This window comes from Ailuropoda melanoleuca, chromosome 4 (assembly GCF_002007445.2).
Source record: "Ailuropoda melanoleuca isolate Jingjing chromosome 4, ASM200744v2, whole genome shotgun sequence".
In the NCBI taxonomy this organism is placed as follows: Eukaryota; Metazoa; Chordata; class Mammalia; order Carnivora; family Ursidae; genus Ailuropoda; species Ailuropoda melanoleuca.
Window position 1 is genome coordinate 561,859 of NC_048221.1, and position 18,029 is coordinate 579,887.

The 18,029-nt window shown below is 62.1% G+C and overlaps 1 protein-coding gene across 1 annotated transcript in view; it reads right to left on the bottom strand.

Moving 5' to 3' along the window:
• Positions 1-18,029, bottom strand: part of SBNO2 (strawberry notch homolog 2) — a 48,005-nt gene that overhangs the window by 12,315 nt on the left and 17,661 nt on the right. Inside the window, exons 3-9 of the mRNA XM_034659999.1 lie at positions 17,146-17,219; positions 16,438-16,549; positions 3,320-3,481; positions 1,208-1,291; positions 887-983; positions 341-495; positions 86-220 (exon numbers count right to left, since the gene is read on the bottom strand). Of these exons, the coding sequence (XP_034515890.1) occupies positions 86-220; positions 341-495; positions 887-983; positions 1,208-1,291; positions 3,320-3,481; positions 16,438-16,549; positions 17,146-17,219 (819 nt within the window). The remainder of the gene's footprint in view (positions 1-85; positions 221-340; positions 496-886; positions 984-1,207; positions 1,292-3,319; positions 3,482-16,437; positions 16,550-17,145; positions 17,220-18,029) is intronic.

Sequence of the window (18,029 nt, forward strand, 5' to 3'; positions counted from 1 at the left end):
ACGGGCTGGTGGGTGCCACGGCGCCCCCTCCCCTCCTTGCCCGCCTGCGCGGGGTGGGGGCATGGGGGTGGGGGGAGCACACTCACCACAGGGACTTCTTCCGGCCCCGCAGGTAATTCTCCAGGATGATGCCGGCCACCGTGCGCCCCTTGCCGACGCCCGCGCCATCCCCGATGAGGAAGCCGGCCCGCTGCCCGCTGGGGAGCACGACCTCGTGTTGCTGCAGGCCAAGAGAGGGCGGTCAGGGCCTGGCAGGCTGCCCCTTCCCCAGGGCCTCGAGGGCCCCCCATGCAGGACAGGGCAGGACAGTACGTGGGCCAGATGGGAGACCCGAGGTCACCTGGCAGGCATAGGTGATGGCCTCTAGCTGCAGGGCAGACAGGACCCCAGTGTCGGAAGCAGGCAGCGCAAGGGTGTAGGTGATGTCTGGTGGGGGGACACTGGACAGCGTACTGGTCTCCACCACACGGTCCGGATGCTGCTTCCCGATCTTGGCTGGAGAGGCATGGCCAGGGTCTCAGGGTTGGCTGCCAGGGTCTAGGATGGGCTGGGGAGATACTCCCACAAGGCAGAGGGGTATAGCAGGGTCCGGGGTAGGGGGCCCATCACTGCTTTGGACAAAGGAACGGGGGGCAGACCCATAAAACCCTGCTCAGGGAGGAAGGTGGGGGCTTACTTTTCATGGCATCCTCTGTGGTATCTCCAGTTTTGTGCCAAGTGGGGAGTACAGAACTGCCCCCACGGCCAGCCCACGGCCTGCCTTCGCCACTCCAGAATCCCAGGCACCGGCCCGCAACCCCCCAGCCCTGCCCCTGCCTATGGCTGGAGCCCACTGAGGCTGTGCAGGCCGGGCGGGGCCTGCCAGGGGCTGGGGCAGCGCACTCACACTTGGATGGCACGTAGTCGGCATAGGTCTCCGTGTGGCCCAGCTCCTCCCCCTCATCCTCCTCTGCGTCGTCGTCCTCCTCGGGCTGACTCTGCGCCTGAAGTCGGTGCGGAGCTGTGGTCAGGGCTGCACGGCCGGCCCTCCCCCTCGGGGCGGCCAGCTCAGTGAAGGGGGGGGAGTGGCCCACCTGACCCCCAGTGTGGTGCCTCCCCAGAGATTTCACCATCGCTAAAACGGGCAGACCCTGCTTCTAGACAGGTGCCGCTGAGTGTCCCAGCCCCTGTAAGAGGCAGGCAGGGCTGGGGAGGAGGCCCAGCTTACCTGGTAGCTGACAAGAAGTGGGGTGCTGGAAAGGGAGGACAAGGGGTCCTCAAGGCCTGTCCATGGCCCACTAGGCAGGAGCAGCTAGGGGGAGAGTGGACATGAGCCTGCAGGCAAGATGTGGGCAGGAAGTGCCCCTGTGGGCCCCTAGCCTGGCCTCCAAGGGGGTTCTCACACTGTCCTCATTCCCCCCAGCCCACGGCCAGCTGCTGCCTTCTTCCTGCTGCCCGGTGGCTGGTTCTTTTGAACAATCAGCGACAACCCCCATCACACAGATAAACGTAGTCAGGACCTAAGTCTGGTCCCAGGGGACCAAGAACCTTGTGGACAAAGCCGGTGCCTGGTTGGGGGGAGTCCATCGGCCATAGGGCATGAGGCCCTCCTGGCACCAGAACTCACGTGGCGTCCAGCGCCCACATATGGTCCAGGACAGGAGACGCAAACCCTCTAGGACCATGTCACACCTGGCCCTCCACCTACCCACCGTCAGGGAGTGGTCGCCCTCAGACCGGGTGGGGTGACTGCTCTGCCCCAGGACACACAGTGAGGACACAGCAAGGTCCTGCCCAGATCTGTACAATTCCAAACACACTTCCTCTTAAAATAAAAATCATGAAAGTAGTGTGGCCACCCTAAAAACCATGAATGTGAAAAACAAAATAGGAATGAAGAAATCCCTTCCAGACCCCGTCTCCTTTTGGACCCCCACCATCCCAAGAGCGGTGACTGTGAGTGCCAGGTGCTCATTGCTGAGCACACACGGAGCTCGAGTGTCCTTCAGTGTCTCGGGGGATGACAAGGGTCTAGAGGGGTTTGGTTGTGTGATAAGCCACTTGATTTTTATGACTCCCGCTGTTTCCAAAGGTTAAGAACATGCCAAAGTTTTTTTGAAAAAGAAAACGGGATAAAGTGAGATAACCAGGAGCCAGAAACCCATACTCAATTCTTTGTCCCCCCCTTTTTTAACTAACAAAAACCAACGGCCTCAGGCCCGGGTCCCTGGAAGGCTGAGTCAGGGCTGCCGGCGGGCCGGCAAGCAGCAGGCTGTGGGCGCTGGGTTCCGGCCGCCCCCCCGCTGTCCACTTCATGCCGCTTCTGCCTGATGCTCCCCGCCAAGGAGCCTCCCCCAAGGAGCTGGTCGGAGGCCCTTCAGCCCAGACACGGGAAGGGGGCCTGGGTCGTCCACCATGGCTACAAAGGACAGGGACAGCACCAGGCTGCCCTGGGCACTTCCTGTCCTTCTGCCGGCCCCATGATGGGCCCCAGGCCTCCCAGACCCATCTATTCTACCCTGCCTCAGAGGGGCCAAAAGGTGCCGAGGAACCTCAAGGTGGCTGGGCAGGCATCGTGTCCACCAGCGTGTGCCACCAGGCAGGGCTCTGGATGGAAGAGGCTCTCCCTTAGACACACGTGGCCCTCATCTGCGCTTCCAATGCTGCCTTTCAGAGCTTCGAACCAGGGTTCTGGCTCCCAAAAGAAGGGGCTTCTCTCCCAGCAGAGAACCCTGGATGGGGCCTGGATGGGGCAGAGGCTCCCCAAGCCTGGCATTGGGCCCCGTCTCTGTCACCGACGCGCCTGCTGCCCGGTGCCATGAGCTGGAGTCTGGGCCTGGCACACCTGAGGACTCCTCCTGTCTGGCTTCACGCCACCCACACCCCCCCATCAGAGTCCTGCACGAGGAGCTGCACAGGCGCCAAGCCAGCACTCTGGGCTCCTGGGCTGCCACCACTCAAAGCCAGGAGCAGCCCCATGCCCCGCGATGCCTTCAGACATTGCCCAGAATCACCCGAGTGAGAACCAGTGCTGGGAGCTGCTTTTTGCTCGTCTCCTGGTGAACCCCATCTGCCCAGTAGAGGAGGTCGCGGACACAGCCACCGCAACCAGCGAGGGTGGTGCCTGGCTGTGATGGGACCTTCCGTAGAAGAGGGGTGAGGAACCCAGGCAGGAGCTTCCCTCCCCCACCCCCCGCCCCTGCATTTGCTGGGCCATGTAGAAAACATGAGGACCTCTGACCAACGACCTCACCGGTGTCTGAACAACCTGGATCTGCCCCCAGCCTGTGCATGGGGCCCCGGGACAGCTGCCCGTGCAGAGGCCGCAGGGTGAGCTGACCTTGTCGTGAGCGGAGGGGCCAGTGCTCACATCCCAGATGGTGGGCACCTGGCTGAGGCTGTCGGCCGGCAGGAAGTCAGGTGTGTCCGCGATGTCTGAGAGGGAGTCCACGGACGAGGAGAAGATGGAGGCATTGGAGAGGTCGTCGAGGTACGCAGAGTCCTGAAAGATGGGCAGGTGAGAGGCAGCCGGTGCAGCTGGGGGACCCAGGCACACGATGGACACTCCTGCCGCGAGCAGGAGAGGCGCCCACACACGCTGCCCAGGGGACCGAGCCCACAACACTCAGAGGGAACCAGACACAGAAGGCCACACAGCATGTGAGTCCACGTGTGTGACACGTCCAGAACAGGCTCCTCCACGGACGGGAAGCTGGAAAGGGTGGGGAGTGACGGCTGATGGGGACGAGGTTGCCTTTGGGGAGATGGAATGTTCTAGACTCAGGTGACACTGGGAGCATGTGACACCAGTGCACGGATGTCAGGACACGGAGAGCCCCACACCTTCAAACGGGGAGTTTGCTGTACAGGTTACACACAGTTTAGAAACCTAAATTTAAAGAATATCAGATGCAATGCCAGGGATGTTCCCATGCTGTCCTCCCCCCACCCCGGGTCACAGACACTGAGCACCTGTGTGTACCAGGCTTTCACTGGACACCGGGACACTCGGAGACCAGCCCTGAGGGCTCCTGGACCAGCGGGAGTGAGCCCCCAGCCAGAGACCCCCACATACTGCCCTGCCGGGTTGTGGTGTCCATGCCACCCACCACCAGGAGAGGGCAGTAGGTGTCCGTTTTACAGACGGACCCTGAGTGCCTGAAGCTGGGGAGGGGGCATCCCCTTCCGAATCCCTGAGGCCCTGCAGACCCAGATCAGGGGGTGGGCGGCACAGCCCTCAGCCGACTCCTCGTGGGGAGGGAGCCCCCACAGACGTTCCCAGATGCCTTTCCAGGCCAACCTCCATGGCAGAGGACCAGGTCACACTGACTCAGGTCAGTCAGTGGGGGCATTTCATGAGCAGAGCAAGGGCCAGTGGGGTTGGATGAGGCCACTTGTAGGAGCAATGGAGAGCTGCCCTTCAGGAGTCCCCAGGCCCTGGCACCCTTGTGTGTCAGCCTGTAGGGGCCATCGGAGGGCCAGGGCCAGCCAGGCTGAGATGCCAGTGGACTAACCACTGGGGGACGGTGAAGCAGACAGGCAGGGCTGGTGGGGGTTGGGGGGCGGGGGGTCTCGGACTCTGGGGAGGAAGGAGACATGTGGGCCTGGAGTCTGCCCCGAGGCACCTGGCTCAGGCCCCAAGAGCACAGGTGAGCTGGCTTCTGGGGATGGACGGCAGCATCCCCGCAGCCCCCAGGTCACTGAGAACAGGCCCCTGTCTTGGCCAGTGCTGGGACCTGCCCCGCTGCGCCTGCGAGGGCTCCCCTCCCATCAATCTGGTGCTGGAATCAGATTCCTAGTCCTTGGTGGTGGTGATGGCGGTAGGTGTCTCCAGGTGATACCACCCAGCTTCCGGAGGGTGTGCTCGGACACCGGAGCACACAGCCCCAGGACTGTCGTGCAGGGCCCTCTGAAGGGGTGGGCGGGGATGGGGCCGGCGTCCCCGATGGAGGCTCGTTGCAGAAGCTGCAGTCTGCAGGAGTCTACCTACTGGTTGGGCTTGGTCCCACAGCCAGGCTAGGACTCAGGGTTTGTGCAGGAAAGACGACCCTCGACCAAGTCAGCTGGCGTGAGGCTGCATGCCTTAACCAGATGCCTCCTGTCACCCCGACGTGCCCTGGCGGCTGACGGCACACAGGAAGCCAGAGGGGCCACCACTCGCTCCTGCCCCCGGGCCGTGCCCAGCCAGGACCCACAGGAGGCAGACCCTGGCAGGACCTGACAGCCTGGGCAAGTCCGGGCGAGGAGGCAGAGTGTGGCTGGCAGGACCGGCTCAGGCAGGCAGTGGCCTGGGAAGGTTTATAAAAGTCCACAGCACAGGGATAGAGGCAGGAGGGAAAGGCCAACCCCAGAGTGGGAAAAGGCACACCTTGACACTCCTTGGGATGCCCGGCACCCTCATGCAAGAGCCCAGCAGCTCTACAGGTCAGAGCAGCTATCTAAGGGACCAGGGGATGGGGGTGGGGGTTGAGGGGGCAGTGGAGGGTCTGACCCTACTGACCAAGAGGCCTGTTCTCTGCCCACCAGGACCTCTTGTGGACTCTGCCACATTCCGGGGCAGTGGGCTCAGAGGTGGGAAGGCGGGGCCACGGAAGCTGGCCACTTGGTCCCTGTGAAGCAACATGGAGCTTGGACCCCTGAAGGCTGCCTGGGGTGGGGTCTGGGTACAGGCGGCCGGCTGTCTTTGCTAAAATCCCTCTGGAACCACATCTGAGAGTGGCCTTCCCAGAGGGCACCACGCAAGCCTGGTCAGAGAGACCACAGCCCCTGAGCCCATCAAGCTGGCAGCCCCAAGAGGTCCTGAGGGGTGGGCCTGCTTCCTGAAGCTGAAACAGTCAGTCACAAGCAGCAGGGTAGGCAGTGGGGAGGAACCCCGGGGAGGAGCCGCATGGGCAGCAGGGACCCCTGACGGGACGCACGCAGCCTGGGGACATCCTGCGGGACCCCCGGCCAGTCCTCCTCCGACCGCGCAGGGCATCCACACGAGAACAGGGGACCGAGTGTCTCAGCCTGCAGGGGCTGAAGGAGAGTGACAACCGGAATCCCGTGGTGTGGGGATGGGGTCCTGGGACAGAGCGAGGATCTCTGGTGAATAACAGGTGTCAGTGCCTGCTCGGCGGCGGCGACGACAAACGCACTGTACTGACGTGAGGTGTGAACAGAGGGCCCGGGCGTGGGGCCCAAGGGAGCTCCGCGCTACGTGCTGACTACGCACACAACTGCAAAAGGGTATTTAAAAAGTGGGAGGGTTCTACCCACTTTGGGGACGCTGCCTCCACTAGATTCTTGGGTCCAAGGGAGGCAGGGCCTCACATGGGTCACCAGGGGTCCCTCCAAGCCCCACTCCCTGTACTGCCTGGGTGGCAGGATGGGGTGAGAGCTGACCCCTCCCGCGGGCTGCTCACCTCCCACTGGGTCAGGACCCGATGCCCAGCAGCCACCAACAGATCTCCAAGATGACCCAAACTCAAAATCACCCCCCATGGACACCCCGCAAAGTGCCTCCTCAGACCCCAGGCCCCCACCTACTCAGTCAGCTATAGCCCCTCAGCGGGGAGGGAGTGGGGTGGTCACCGTGACAGTTCTGGGGAACCAAGGAGGTCACGGGGTCACCTGCTGTGGTTACTGTCTCTCAGCAGGCAGAGACCTGGCTGGATCTGGTGGAGCTGCCAACAGTGCCCCCGACTCCAGCCACAGACCAGGGGGACAGGACAGGATGGCCCCCACTCCAGACCCCACTCTGGGCCTCCCTTGGGGGACCTGCGGCTGCTCCGCACCACTGGAACCCCAGAAACGCCCTCTGGAGACAGGCTGTGTCCCGCTAGCCCGGGGTAGGGGCTGGACACCTTCCTGAATCCCTGGGGAGCCCGAGGAGGGACAGAGAGACGGGCCATTCCTACCTGGCCGCTGAGAGCCCGTGTCAGACCGCACTCCGCCAGCTCTGTCCCGGGCCGCCCCAGAGACTGTCAAGGTCCGGGAAGGCGCCGGCCGCCGTGGGGGGTGCCCCGGGCCGTGCTCCCTGCCCCAGTCCCCGCGGGCCCCCGGGGGCTCGGAGCCCGGGGCAGGGGCGGGCCACGGGGCGGGAGGGAGCGAGCCGCGCGGAGGGTTACCTTGTTGAGGGCCGCGAAGTGCAGCCAGAACTGCAGCTGGGACATGGCGCGGCCGCGGCGGGTCCCCTGGACGGCGGCGGGCGGCTCCCTCATGACCGCGGCCGCGCGGGCCGCTCAGCCCGGCCGCATTTGCATGTTGGTTTAGTCACCGCCAGCGCCTACTTCCCCTAAGGCGGCTGACTTTCAGGAAATGATGGCTGCCTGGGAAGTCAGGGTGATTACTGGCAGAGCGAGAATTCCTGTACTGGGCGGAATCTAGCCGCAGACCTCTCCGCGCTGGGCCCCCACCCGCCGGCGCCCACCGGCCGCCGCCCCTCCCGGCCCTGGCCTCGGTCTCCCCAGACCGCAGGTACGCCGGGTTCTGTCCCCCCGACTCACCTGGCCAGGTGGGCCTGGCAGGGACCTGCTGCTGCTCCCGGGGTGCCCACAGCAGTGAGGGGCACAAGCCCCCATGCCACAGGGAGAAGGGGAAGGTACGGCGTGCCCCTTCGTGCCCCCTCCACGCAGCTCCACGGCTTGGACCAGGGGCTTCACCAGCTGCCCCCAACCACCCTGGAGCCTGTCTCCAGGGCCTTGCTGGGCTCCCCCAGGGCCTCTGCTCATGCTATGGCCCCAGCTGGGGTGCCTCCCGGGCCTCCCCCCCCGCCCCCCGTCCTGCTCCTTTTCTTGGAACCTTGCCAAGGGGTATGGCTGTCCTTGAAACAGTCATTCTCTCCTCTCCCTGTCTGCCCCTGCACCCCTCAGCCCCACACAAGAGCGGGACACAGGCAGGGCTGGCGGGCAGTACCTTGTGGGGTCAGAGACCTTGCACAAGTACCCCATGGTGTCCTGTCCCATGGGAAACAACAGCTGAGTGGCCAGAGCAGGCTCCCTGCATGTGCTCAGGGGTAAGGGTCACCTGCAGGGCTTCGGCTGGGTAGGGACCCTGGGCTGTGTGCCTTGTCAGGGACAGTGAGGGATCACAGGGTCCAATGCTACAGATGCAAAAAGGCTGCCGTGGCCGCCCCATCCTGTGTGCACCTCAGAGCCTGAAGGCAGCACGACACCCCCCTGCCCCCTGCCTGGCCCCGGCGCAGCCTGTAAAAGGGAAAGTACTGGCAGCCGTAAGCCAGCAGGACGCTCAGCACGATCGGGCAGCAGGGAAATGCAAACCAGAACCCGTGAGACACGACCTCACAGCCGCCAGGACGGCCGGACTCCAACACACAATAAGTGCTGGTGAGGACGTGGAGACGACAGAACCATCCACCACGCTGGTGGGGACGTGACACGGGACAGCCTCTTCGGAAACAGTCACGCAGCTCCTCGAAAAGGTGCACACGGAGTCACAGGACAACCCTGCAATTCCACGGCTGGATACGCGGCCAAGAGACACGAAAACGCATGTCACACCAAACCCACAAGTGGACGTCCACAGCGGCACCACTCACAGCAGCCGAAAGGTGGCGACAACCCCAGCGTCCGTCACAGGTGAATGTGGCCCATCCACGCACCAGAGTGTCCCTCATCCACAAACGGGAGCAAGGCGCCCATACACGCTGCCCTGGGGACGGACCCAGAGACCACGTTGCTCAGAGAGGGAACCAGACACAGAAGGCCCCACGGCGTGTGAGTCTACGTGTGTGACACGTCCAGAACAGGCTCCTCCACGGACGGGGAGGGGGCTCGGGGGCCGGGGGCTGGGGGAGGACCGGGAGTGACGGCTGATGGGATGGGGTTTCCTTTTAAGCTGACGGAATGTTCCTGGAGAGAGCTGGTGGTTGCACAACCCTGCGAATTTACCTTAAAAAGGTGGATTGTATTTTATTTTTTATAACAGTTTTTATTCACTCACTTTCTTTTGTAAATAGCCTCTACACCCAACATGGGGCTCGAACTCAAGACCCCGATACCAAGAGTTGCACACTCTCCTGAGCCAGCCAGGTGCCCCAAAAGCATGGACTTCTAGGCATGTGGATTTTGACTCAGTTTTAAAACAATCACTAGGAACCAAACTAGAAAGATGCACAAAGTACATACACAGAGTTCTCATAATTAGATTGAACTGCCATAAAGTTTGTCAAGTTTCCAGCACAGTTCCTGACCTTCGACTCTCTGTCCCCCAAATCTCAGCACCAGACAGTTGGCTGACGGACCAGGGTGGCCTTGATGAGACAGGGAAGTCAGCACTCGCTGGGCACCTGGTCGCCCTGCCCCCTTGGTGGCCACAGGCTGTGGGTCTGCTACATGCCTCGACGGAGGCAGAGGGGCTGAGTGGGGACCCGGGCAGAGGTCCCAGTGAAAGTCAAACTTAGTGACCCAGACACGAGCATGAGCAGGGCCTCCACCAAAGACATGACTGGCTCTGTCCCCGTCTGGCTGCCTCGGAGCTGTGGGGCTATCTGGCGGGGCCCCCTCTGGCCCCACGCTGACCTTCTATCCTGTGCCCAGGCAGGGTGCAGAGGGGCGGGCATGGCCCAGCTGCCCTGTGTTTCCCAAGAATCCCCAGTCTATTCTGGGGCTCTCCCCTCCTTGCCTCCCCCACCTTGCGGGCCCTCACAGCAAGCCTGAGCACAGGGGGGCTTTGGGCCACCCACTTACGGTAAGGTGGGTGCGGACATGGGGCAGAAGGGTGGGCTGGGCACTGCAGGTCCCCTCAGGCACACTTCACTGCTGGGATGACCCTGTTGAGGGTGAATTATGCCCCCCCAAAGAGACATGTTCAGGTCCTGCCCCCCAGGCACCTGTGAATGGGACCTTATTTGGATACAGGATCTTTGCAAATACATCAGTTCAGGTGAGGTTGTGCAGGAGCGGGGAGTGATGCCGTCAGTGACTGCTGTCCTCCTAAGAGGGGAATCTGGACGCAGATGCACGGGGGGGGGGCAGCCACGTGCCACGGAGGCAGGCACTGGAGCGATGCGGCCACACGCCAAGGGACACCTGGAGCCCCAGGAGCTGGGAGAGGCAGGAAGGACCCTCCCCGGAGCCTGCAGAGGGAGCGTGGCCCCCGCCACACGTGGATCTGGGACGCCTGGACCCAGCCCATGAGGGCATGCTCTCGCAGTTCCACGTCACCCTGTTTGCGGTGCTTTGTGGAGGCTGCCCCAGCTCACACGGCCCCTAAGAGACTGCTCTGTTAGCCCACCGCTGTGGGGACAACTGACCCTAAGCACTCTGTGGTGTTGCCATCACGCGGGGCTGGACCCCGGCCCAGGGCTTTCCGCAGGGCCACTCTTCAAGAACCTGGCCTCCCAGCCCCTCCCTCGCTTCCTCGTCCCCTGGCTCCTGAGAGTCCCAGCCTCTGTGCAGCAACCCTCTGGAGACACCCACGCTCCTGCTCCCACAGGGTCTGCGGCCCTCGGGGGGCTCCTTGCCATGGCGCTCGGCACAGACCACGGAGCTGGAGGTGGGTTCTTGGCCACAGCTCAGTGTGAACCAGGGGCTTCCTAAGAGAAGAAACGTCTTGCTCGCTCTTTCTGCCAGTGCCAATAACTACTGGGGGCCTGCTGGTGGGGGTGTGCTGGGACCTCTGATCCCTGCTGAAATCCATTTGCAGAGCAGTCGATGCTGCCCGCCCCTCAGTGGAGAGCTGCTGAGAGTTTGCAAAGCACTTTTCTGAGCGGTGACCTCACCCTGGCTTCCCAGAAGCCCCGGGCTGGCAGACGGAAAATGTCCTTACCGGGTGGATGCAGGACCCACCCGAGATGCCTGCCCCACTGACTGCATGAGGGGCTCGGTGAGGAGAGAGGTGCCCTCCCCCAGAGTCTGGCCAGGATGTTAGGAGTCCAGCTGGACTTGGGGGAGGGGTCAGCATCCACTCCCAGGGAACATAAGTGCCAGGCAGCAGTGAGGGAGGGCAGAGTGACCATACCCACAACCGGGACCCCAGAGATACCAGGGTGGGGAGAATGCAGGGGAGGGCCTGGAGGCACAAGGCCTTGGGAGGGGTGGTCTGCAATGCTGAGTCCTTCACCCCCCGCCCTGACCTCAATATGTCCCCAAATATCCCCCCCAATCAGATTCGCCCAATCTGGAACACAGCTCCCTACAAAAGCCTGGTCGTGGATATTCACAGCAGCAAATTCACAATCACCAAAATCCACACTGTGGGAACCACCCAGATGCCAATCAGCTGAAGGGCAAAAACACACAGCACGTCCCCCACACACGGGAGCATCCTGCAGCCGTGAGCAGGACCAAGGTGCCCACACGCACTGCCCCGGGGACGGACCGTGAGCCCTCGACGCTCAGGGAGGGAACCAGACACAGAAGGCCCCACGGCACGTGAGTCCACGTGTGTGACACGTCCAGAACAGGCTCCTCCACGGACGGGAAGGGGGCTCGTGGGGGCCAGGGGCTGGGGGGGAAGGTGGGGAGTGACAGCTGTTGGATATGGGGTTTCCTTTTGGGGCGATGGAACATTCTGGCATTACACATAGGTGATAGTTGCACAACCCTCTGAATTTGCTAAAAGTCACTCAATTGTATGATGTGCAAATCACATCTTAAATCCGAAGCAAGGAACGAAAGAAGAGCCATGTGCTCACACCCAGGGGTGGGAGGCCCCACATGGGGCCCCTCGACTGATGGGGGCACCAACGAGAGCCGTAGGACCTGAGCGGCTCCGTGCCAACCACAGTCAGAAGAGGCCCTTGGGGGGCGCCTGGGTTAAGCGTCTGCCTTCGGCTCAGGGCGTGATCCTGATGTCCTGGGATCGAGCCCCACATCGGGCTCCCTGCTGGAAGCCTGCTTCTTCCTCTCCCACTCCCTCTACCTGTGTTCCCTCTCTCGCTGGCTTTCTCTGTCAAATAAATAAATAAAATCTTTAAAAAAAAAAAAAAAAAGAAGAGGCCCTTGGGAATGAAGCATGAGAGACTATGGACTCTGAGAAACAAACCGAGGGCTTCAGAGGGGAGGGGGTGGGGGAATGGGATAGACCGGTGATGGGTAGTAAGGAGGGCACGTATTGCATGGTGCACTGGGTGTTATATGCAACTAATGGAGCATCGAACTTTACATCGGAAACCAGGGATGTACTGTATGGTGACTAACATAATATAATAAAAAAACATTAAAAAAAAAAAAAGAAGAAGAGGCCCTTCCTTGGGGGAGCAGGTGGTGTGAAGTCCGAGGTGGGGTCTTCATGGACGGGGCCTGGGCCATCCCTGATGGCTACGAGGGGCACGCAGAGAGACAGACACTCCCGGCAGCCGACCTACGCAGAAACAGTGAACAGCACAGCACCTGACTGCGGCCCATCTCATCACAAACAAATGACTGAGTAAGCAAAGGGCCGGCTCTCCCTACGGAAGACCTCCAGCTGATCAACAGAGGGGCAGGGACAAGTCGGTTAGACAGACGCCACAGTGCTGGTCAGGGCAGGCCACGCCCACCAGTGCATGAGGAAATCTGTCCCCCCCACGAGGGGCCAGGGTCCCAGACAGCCTTGACGCACCCCTCCCCGGGGGAACGTAGCGGTAACCTGACCACGGATGGGGGGGGAGCCGGCGGTCCGCACTGAGACACATGGGGGGCGGTGCACAGGTGACGCCTGAGGAGGATGTAACGTGCCAAGAACACAGAACCCCTTCAAGGTGCGAGGGCCCGGGCCAGCCCACACTGGGGACCCGCTCCCTACAGGGGTCTCAGTGCTCCAGCTGGGCACTCTGGTCTGGTCACGAGTGTTGTGCCAGGGCTATCGGCTGCATCGTGATGATGGACCACGGTTCTATCAGACAATAATGTGTCAGGAAACTGGTCACATGGGTGACAGGGTTTGAGGAGAGTTGGTACTGTTTCTGCAAACCCTCCGCAGACTTGAAGTACCATAAAATTTGTCACAAAAACCTTCAAACATACAGAAAAGAGTGTCAGACCTGAAATTTTTAGATAACCCCTGGGTGCATGTGCCCTTCCATCCTGGAACTGGGTCCCTGGGTTCTGGGCCACTGCAGTGGGGTCCGGGTGTGACCGCCAGAACCACCCAGGGGGCACAGAGGCCTCACAGTGAGGACTAGCCTTGACCTTCTGCACTCCGGGGAGCAGGGTCCTGCACGAGGTAGGCCCCACTCGGGGAAGCTATAAAACGGGAACCCCAGGGCACTTGGCTGACTCGTCGGTAGAGCATGTGACTCTCAATCTCGGGGTTATGAGTTCAAGCCCCACTTTGAGTGTAGAGTTTACTTAAAAATAAAATAAAAATTAAAACAAAAAACAAAAAACCCCTGGGGACCCCATACAGAGGCATGGTCAACCTGCTGCCAACGGTCCAGGGTCTGGGTTGGCTCCTGTGGGGAACCAAGGGAGGGATCCAGTTCCCTAGTGTTCAGTGATTCAGCCCTAGTCACAACACAAGGAACAAAGGCACTCAGACAGTGAAGCTGGAGCCAAGACCAGGCACAGGCCTGGGAACCTGGTCCGAATACCCTCCCTGGAGAGATGGGGAGGGATGCTGACCCCAAGGAAATGCTCCGTGCCCCAAAGGAAACTGGGAGAGAAGCCTTCTCTTGCAGGCAAAAAGAGTCACACAGCTCATCTTTCTCTTTTTGCTTTGGCTGCCAGGAAACTCAGGGCTCAGGTTTAGTTAGCAAGAGGTATGTTAAGGCCTGCAGGTTTATGTTCACTGCTGGCTGCAGCCCAGCTCCCAGTCCCTCTGATTTAGAGCACAGTGGGGAACATTTCTAGAGTTCCCACGGGTCACACGGGGCTTCACATGGCGCATCGGTCTCCTGCTGCTACTGTAATGAGCTATCACAAACCTCACAGCTTAAAACAGCACACATTTATTACCTTAAGGTCCTGGAAATCAGAGTTCCAAAATGGAGAGCTATGTTCCTCCAGGACCCCAGGGCAGACCCGGCTCCTGCCGCTTCCTGGCCCGCGGCGCCCCCTCCATCCTCACCAGCAGCAGCGCGGGGTCTGCCCGTCTCTGGGACTCCCGCCCTCTGCCTCCCTCTCGTGAGGACCTCGTGAGGACGCCGGGCCCCCCGGGAACCCAGGGTCACCCCCACCTCGGGGCCTTGACAGGGTCCCCTCTGCCATGTGAGGGGACACCTCCCAGGTCCTGGGACCAGGACAGGGACATCTTCAAGGATATCGCTTTGCCGGTCGTCATGGTGATGGCATTTGGTCAATCAGGATCAGAGGGTGTGTGGTGGGCCCACTGGCTGAGACTCAGCTTGGTCTGGCCCCCTTCCTGGCAAGGCCCACAGGCCCAGGGGTCAGGAGGGGGGTAGAGGAGGCTAACAGGGCCTCAGGACCCTTCACCCGGATCTGAACTGCAGTCTCACATCTGTCTAACCCACACTTAGCACCAGGGTGAGATTTTGTTTGAAGAAGGTTCTGCTGCTTTAGAAGAAAGATCCAGGTCCCAGCTGCCCTGCGGCAGGGTGGGCCGCTGCCGTGTTCAGCAGGGGCTCAGCAGGTATCTGTAGACTGGATGCAGCCGACCCACGCCACGGAGCAACAACTGGCAGCTCCCGCCATACGTGGTGAGACACGGATGCGGCGGCACCAAGGGTGGGTGGAGGGAACCGCCCTGGTTCTGGGCAGTCAGGAGAAGCAGCATAAGCCGAGGGCATGAAAGAGAGCCAGGGGAGTGGGGACGGGCGGGCGGCCCCCAGGGCTGGGGCTTCTGCGCCCGCGAGCCTCAGCTTCCTCGCCTGTACCCCAGCAGGGCAGGCGGCATCACGAGGTGCCGAGTGTGGATGTGGAGCTGTGTCTGGGGCCCGTACGGAGGAGTTCAGTCAGAGCTCAGAGCCAGGCACGGCAGGCTCAGGGAGGGTCTCAGACCGCGGACCATCGGCTGCACCCTGTCGTGGAGACCAGGTGCTTTCCAGGCTAGGCGACAGCAGCCGCCAGACCAGAGCAGCCAGCGTCTCCTTGTGCATCAGCAGTGGGCGGGAGAAACCAAGTACGCCCGGAAACGCTGGTGGGCCACTGCCACAGGGACCTCCCATCCCTCTCCCACTGACACCTCCCCCTGGGAGAGTCAGGGGCCAGCTGAGCCCGCCGTGCTCCCATGTCCTCCAGGCCCAGCCAAGCCGCTTCCTAGGTGGCCACACAGGGTCCGAGATGGAGAGGGAGGGTCTGAACGACACACACGCATGCCCCCGTGGTCCTGCAGGGCAGACATGCCAGGTGAGGGCTTCCCGGGCTGCACTCCCCAGAAGGCTGCAGGGAAGGCCCTTCCTGCCTCTCGCGGCTCCCGGCATCCCTGCCTACGGCTGCCGGGCTCTGTCTCTGCCGCCGCTGTCCTGGGCTTTCCCCTCTGTGTCTTCCGTCTCTTACAAGGACCCACTGGGTTTAGGGCCATCCTGCTCCATGAGCTCCTCATCCCCAGCTTTAACTAAGTGACATCTGCAAAGACCCTGTTTCCAAAGAAGGTCCCGTTCTTGGTGGACTTGGTTCCAGGTCCCCGCCCGGTGCTGCATGGACAATGGCCAGGCTCCCTGAGGAGGGAGCCACCACTTTGAACTGATCTTGTCTGGGTCCAGCGGATTCTGACTGGCGGGTCTGAGCCGCATCCTCCCAGACGGCCACCTGGCTGGCCCCACAAGCCCCTGCCCCCACTCTACAGGGGAAACTGAGGCTCAGGGGAGCTGAGCCCCTGGGGCTCCAAGCTGGGCGGTTCCCAAACTGTGTGCTGGGGTACCCCAGCTGCGGCGAAACCACTGGCGCCAAGTACTGCACACTCAACACCGCCAGGCAGCTGCCAGCCCCGGCTCAGATCCCACTTGGGCTCCTTCCCACAAATCACCTCTTTGTGGCGCCTGGTTTTCAGGGCCTGCCACGAGGAGATGCGTGCCGTTGGACACTTGCCAGAGAGGGTCCACCTGACTCCCCCCAAAAATGAAACCGCATGGATTTCCTCCTTTGGTTTGGGTGGGTTACACTCTTCTAACGGCCGCTGTTTGGGGACATAAACATCAACGATGGTGTTTGCACCCAATGGAACATCGCTCTGGCCAGGGGCACGGGGAACACAGTGGACCCTTGCTGAGACACTAAGCACCCAGAAGGAGCAAGCATGGGGGCCTCTGCCCAGGAGAGGAAGGCGCTACGGTTTGGGAAAGCGATCCGGTGCTCCAAGATGCCTCCCCACAACCCAAGCCAGGGGCATGAGCGGCAAGCTGGCAGGGATACAGCCTCCCGCCCAGCTCTCTCGCTGCGGGGAAGCCGCTGCCACAGACCTGTGCAGGTACAGCTGCGATCTGGGAGCTCTCGGGGCGGGTGGGGGCCGAGGGGCATCGGGTCTTCCCAAGTACAGACCACAGCTCCACCGGAGCCCGGGCAAGGCCGCCAGTGCGAGGCAGGGGCCCCCTGCCCACATGGGGATCAAAGGGTGACTGTGGCTCGAGGTCCCTACCTGAGGAAAGTCGCCTGTCTTTGGCAGGAAGCTAGGGGTGGTGGTGGGAGGTCCGTAGCTGGGGTCCGCGCAGGGCTGGCTGGCGATGAAGGAGGTGGGGCTCATGAACTGGCTGCAGGACGACCAGGAAGAAGGGCACCGTCAGGGTAGGAGCAGGAAACACCCACCCGAGGATGAGCTCTGGCATCCGGGACACTCAGCTCAGTGCAGAGGCCTGCGTGCCCACGTCCGAGGACATAGTGCCCTGCAGACACCGCAAGGCGCCAGCTCCGTGTGCCGCTGGGCCCTTTCCGCAGTCTGTTCCTTGGCGTGGTTCTTGGCCTGCTCCCCCCAGCAGGCTCCTACTTACTCTTCAAAATCCCGCTGGCCATTGCCCTCTGCAAGAAAGTGCCCTCCCAGCTCCTTCGCCCACAACGTTCTCACCCCCCGGGCAGAGGGCACCCACAGGGGCCTCTGCACTTTTCCCTGGTGGGCTCTAAGATGGGCCACAGCTGGTCAGTCTCAGCTGCCTCCACGTGGCCAGGGCCCAGCCCACCACCCCCTGAGCACGATGCTGAAGTCCTCCTCGCCTGGAGCTCAACTTTTGTTCCCGCAGGGACCCAGGGACCGGGAGCTCTGAAAGCCCTTGAGGGCACGGCGGCTGCGGGGCGGGACGGGACAGGACGGGTGGGGCGGGGCGAGCTCAGACCAGAGGCCAGAGGGACTTACTGGCTGTCGCTGGAGAAGGCTGGGTACGGCGTTGGCGAGAAGGCGCTCCACCACGGGTAATGCAGCATGGCGTGCTGAAACAGAGCCAGAGTGTCAGGGGGCGCACACTGCAGTGGGGCTCGGTCAGCGAGCAGGAGTGAGGACTCTGCTGGCACGGCTGGAGTAGAAACTTCAGCCCATGGTCTCCCCGCTGGGTTGCCTGGGAGCAAGTGCACAGCTCCATGCCTCAGTTTGCCCATCTGCACAGGAGAGCCCACCGAGGGGACTGCAGTGAAGACGGAGGAACCCAGCAGTACATGTGAAGGGCTCGGGCCAGGGCCTGGCTCGCCAAGAGGCTCAGGCCCCACCAGACACCCATCTGCGGGCAGGACAGGATGGGGGGGTGTGCCCCACCTCCAGACCAGGAGCACCCCCAGCATCTCTGGAAGGCCTGGGGAGCCCAGACTGCTGGTCCACCCAAGGGTCTGACCTGGGAGCCCCCATTCCACACAGGACCCAAGTGTGCGAGAGGGCCAGGGACCCTGCCTGGAGGCTCCCCCACTTCCAGAAAGCAGGGGGTGGGACTGGGGCACCTCCTGGTCCAGGCCCGCGGGAGTTCTGTGTGGCAAAGAGGACTTCTCAGAGGGATTCCAATTAGCACCATCGACCAGCCCCTCCCAGGGGGATGAGAGCCTGGCCTTCTCAGAACTCCCTCAGGCCAAGCCGGTTTGGCCCAAGAGCGCAGCGAGGTAGGGCTCTGGGGAGCCTGCTTTGAAAAACATCAGTGGAGGGCTGGGACAGTGGCCACCACGCCCCCTGCATGACAGGCTTGTCCCACCCTGAGGTACAGGCCTGCCAAGTAGGGGTCCCTTCCCTAACCCACACCGTGGCCTGTGTGGGAGCAC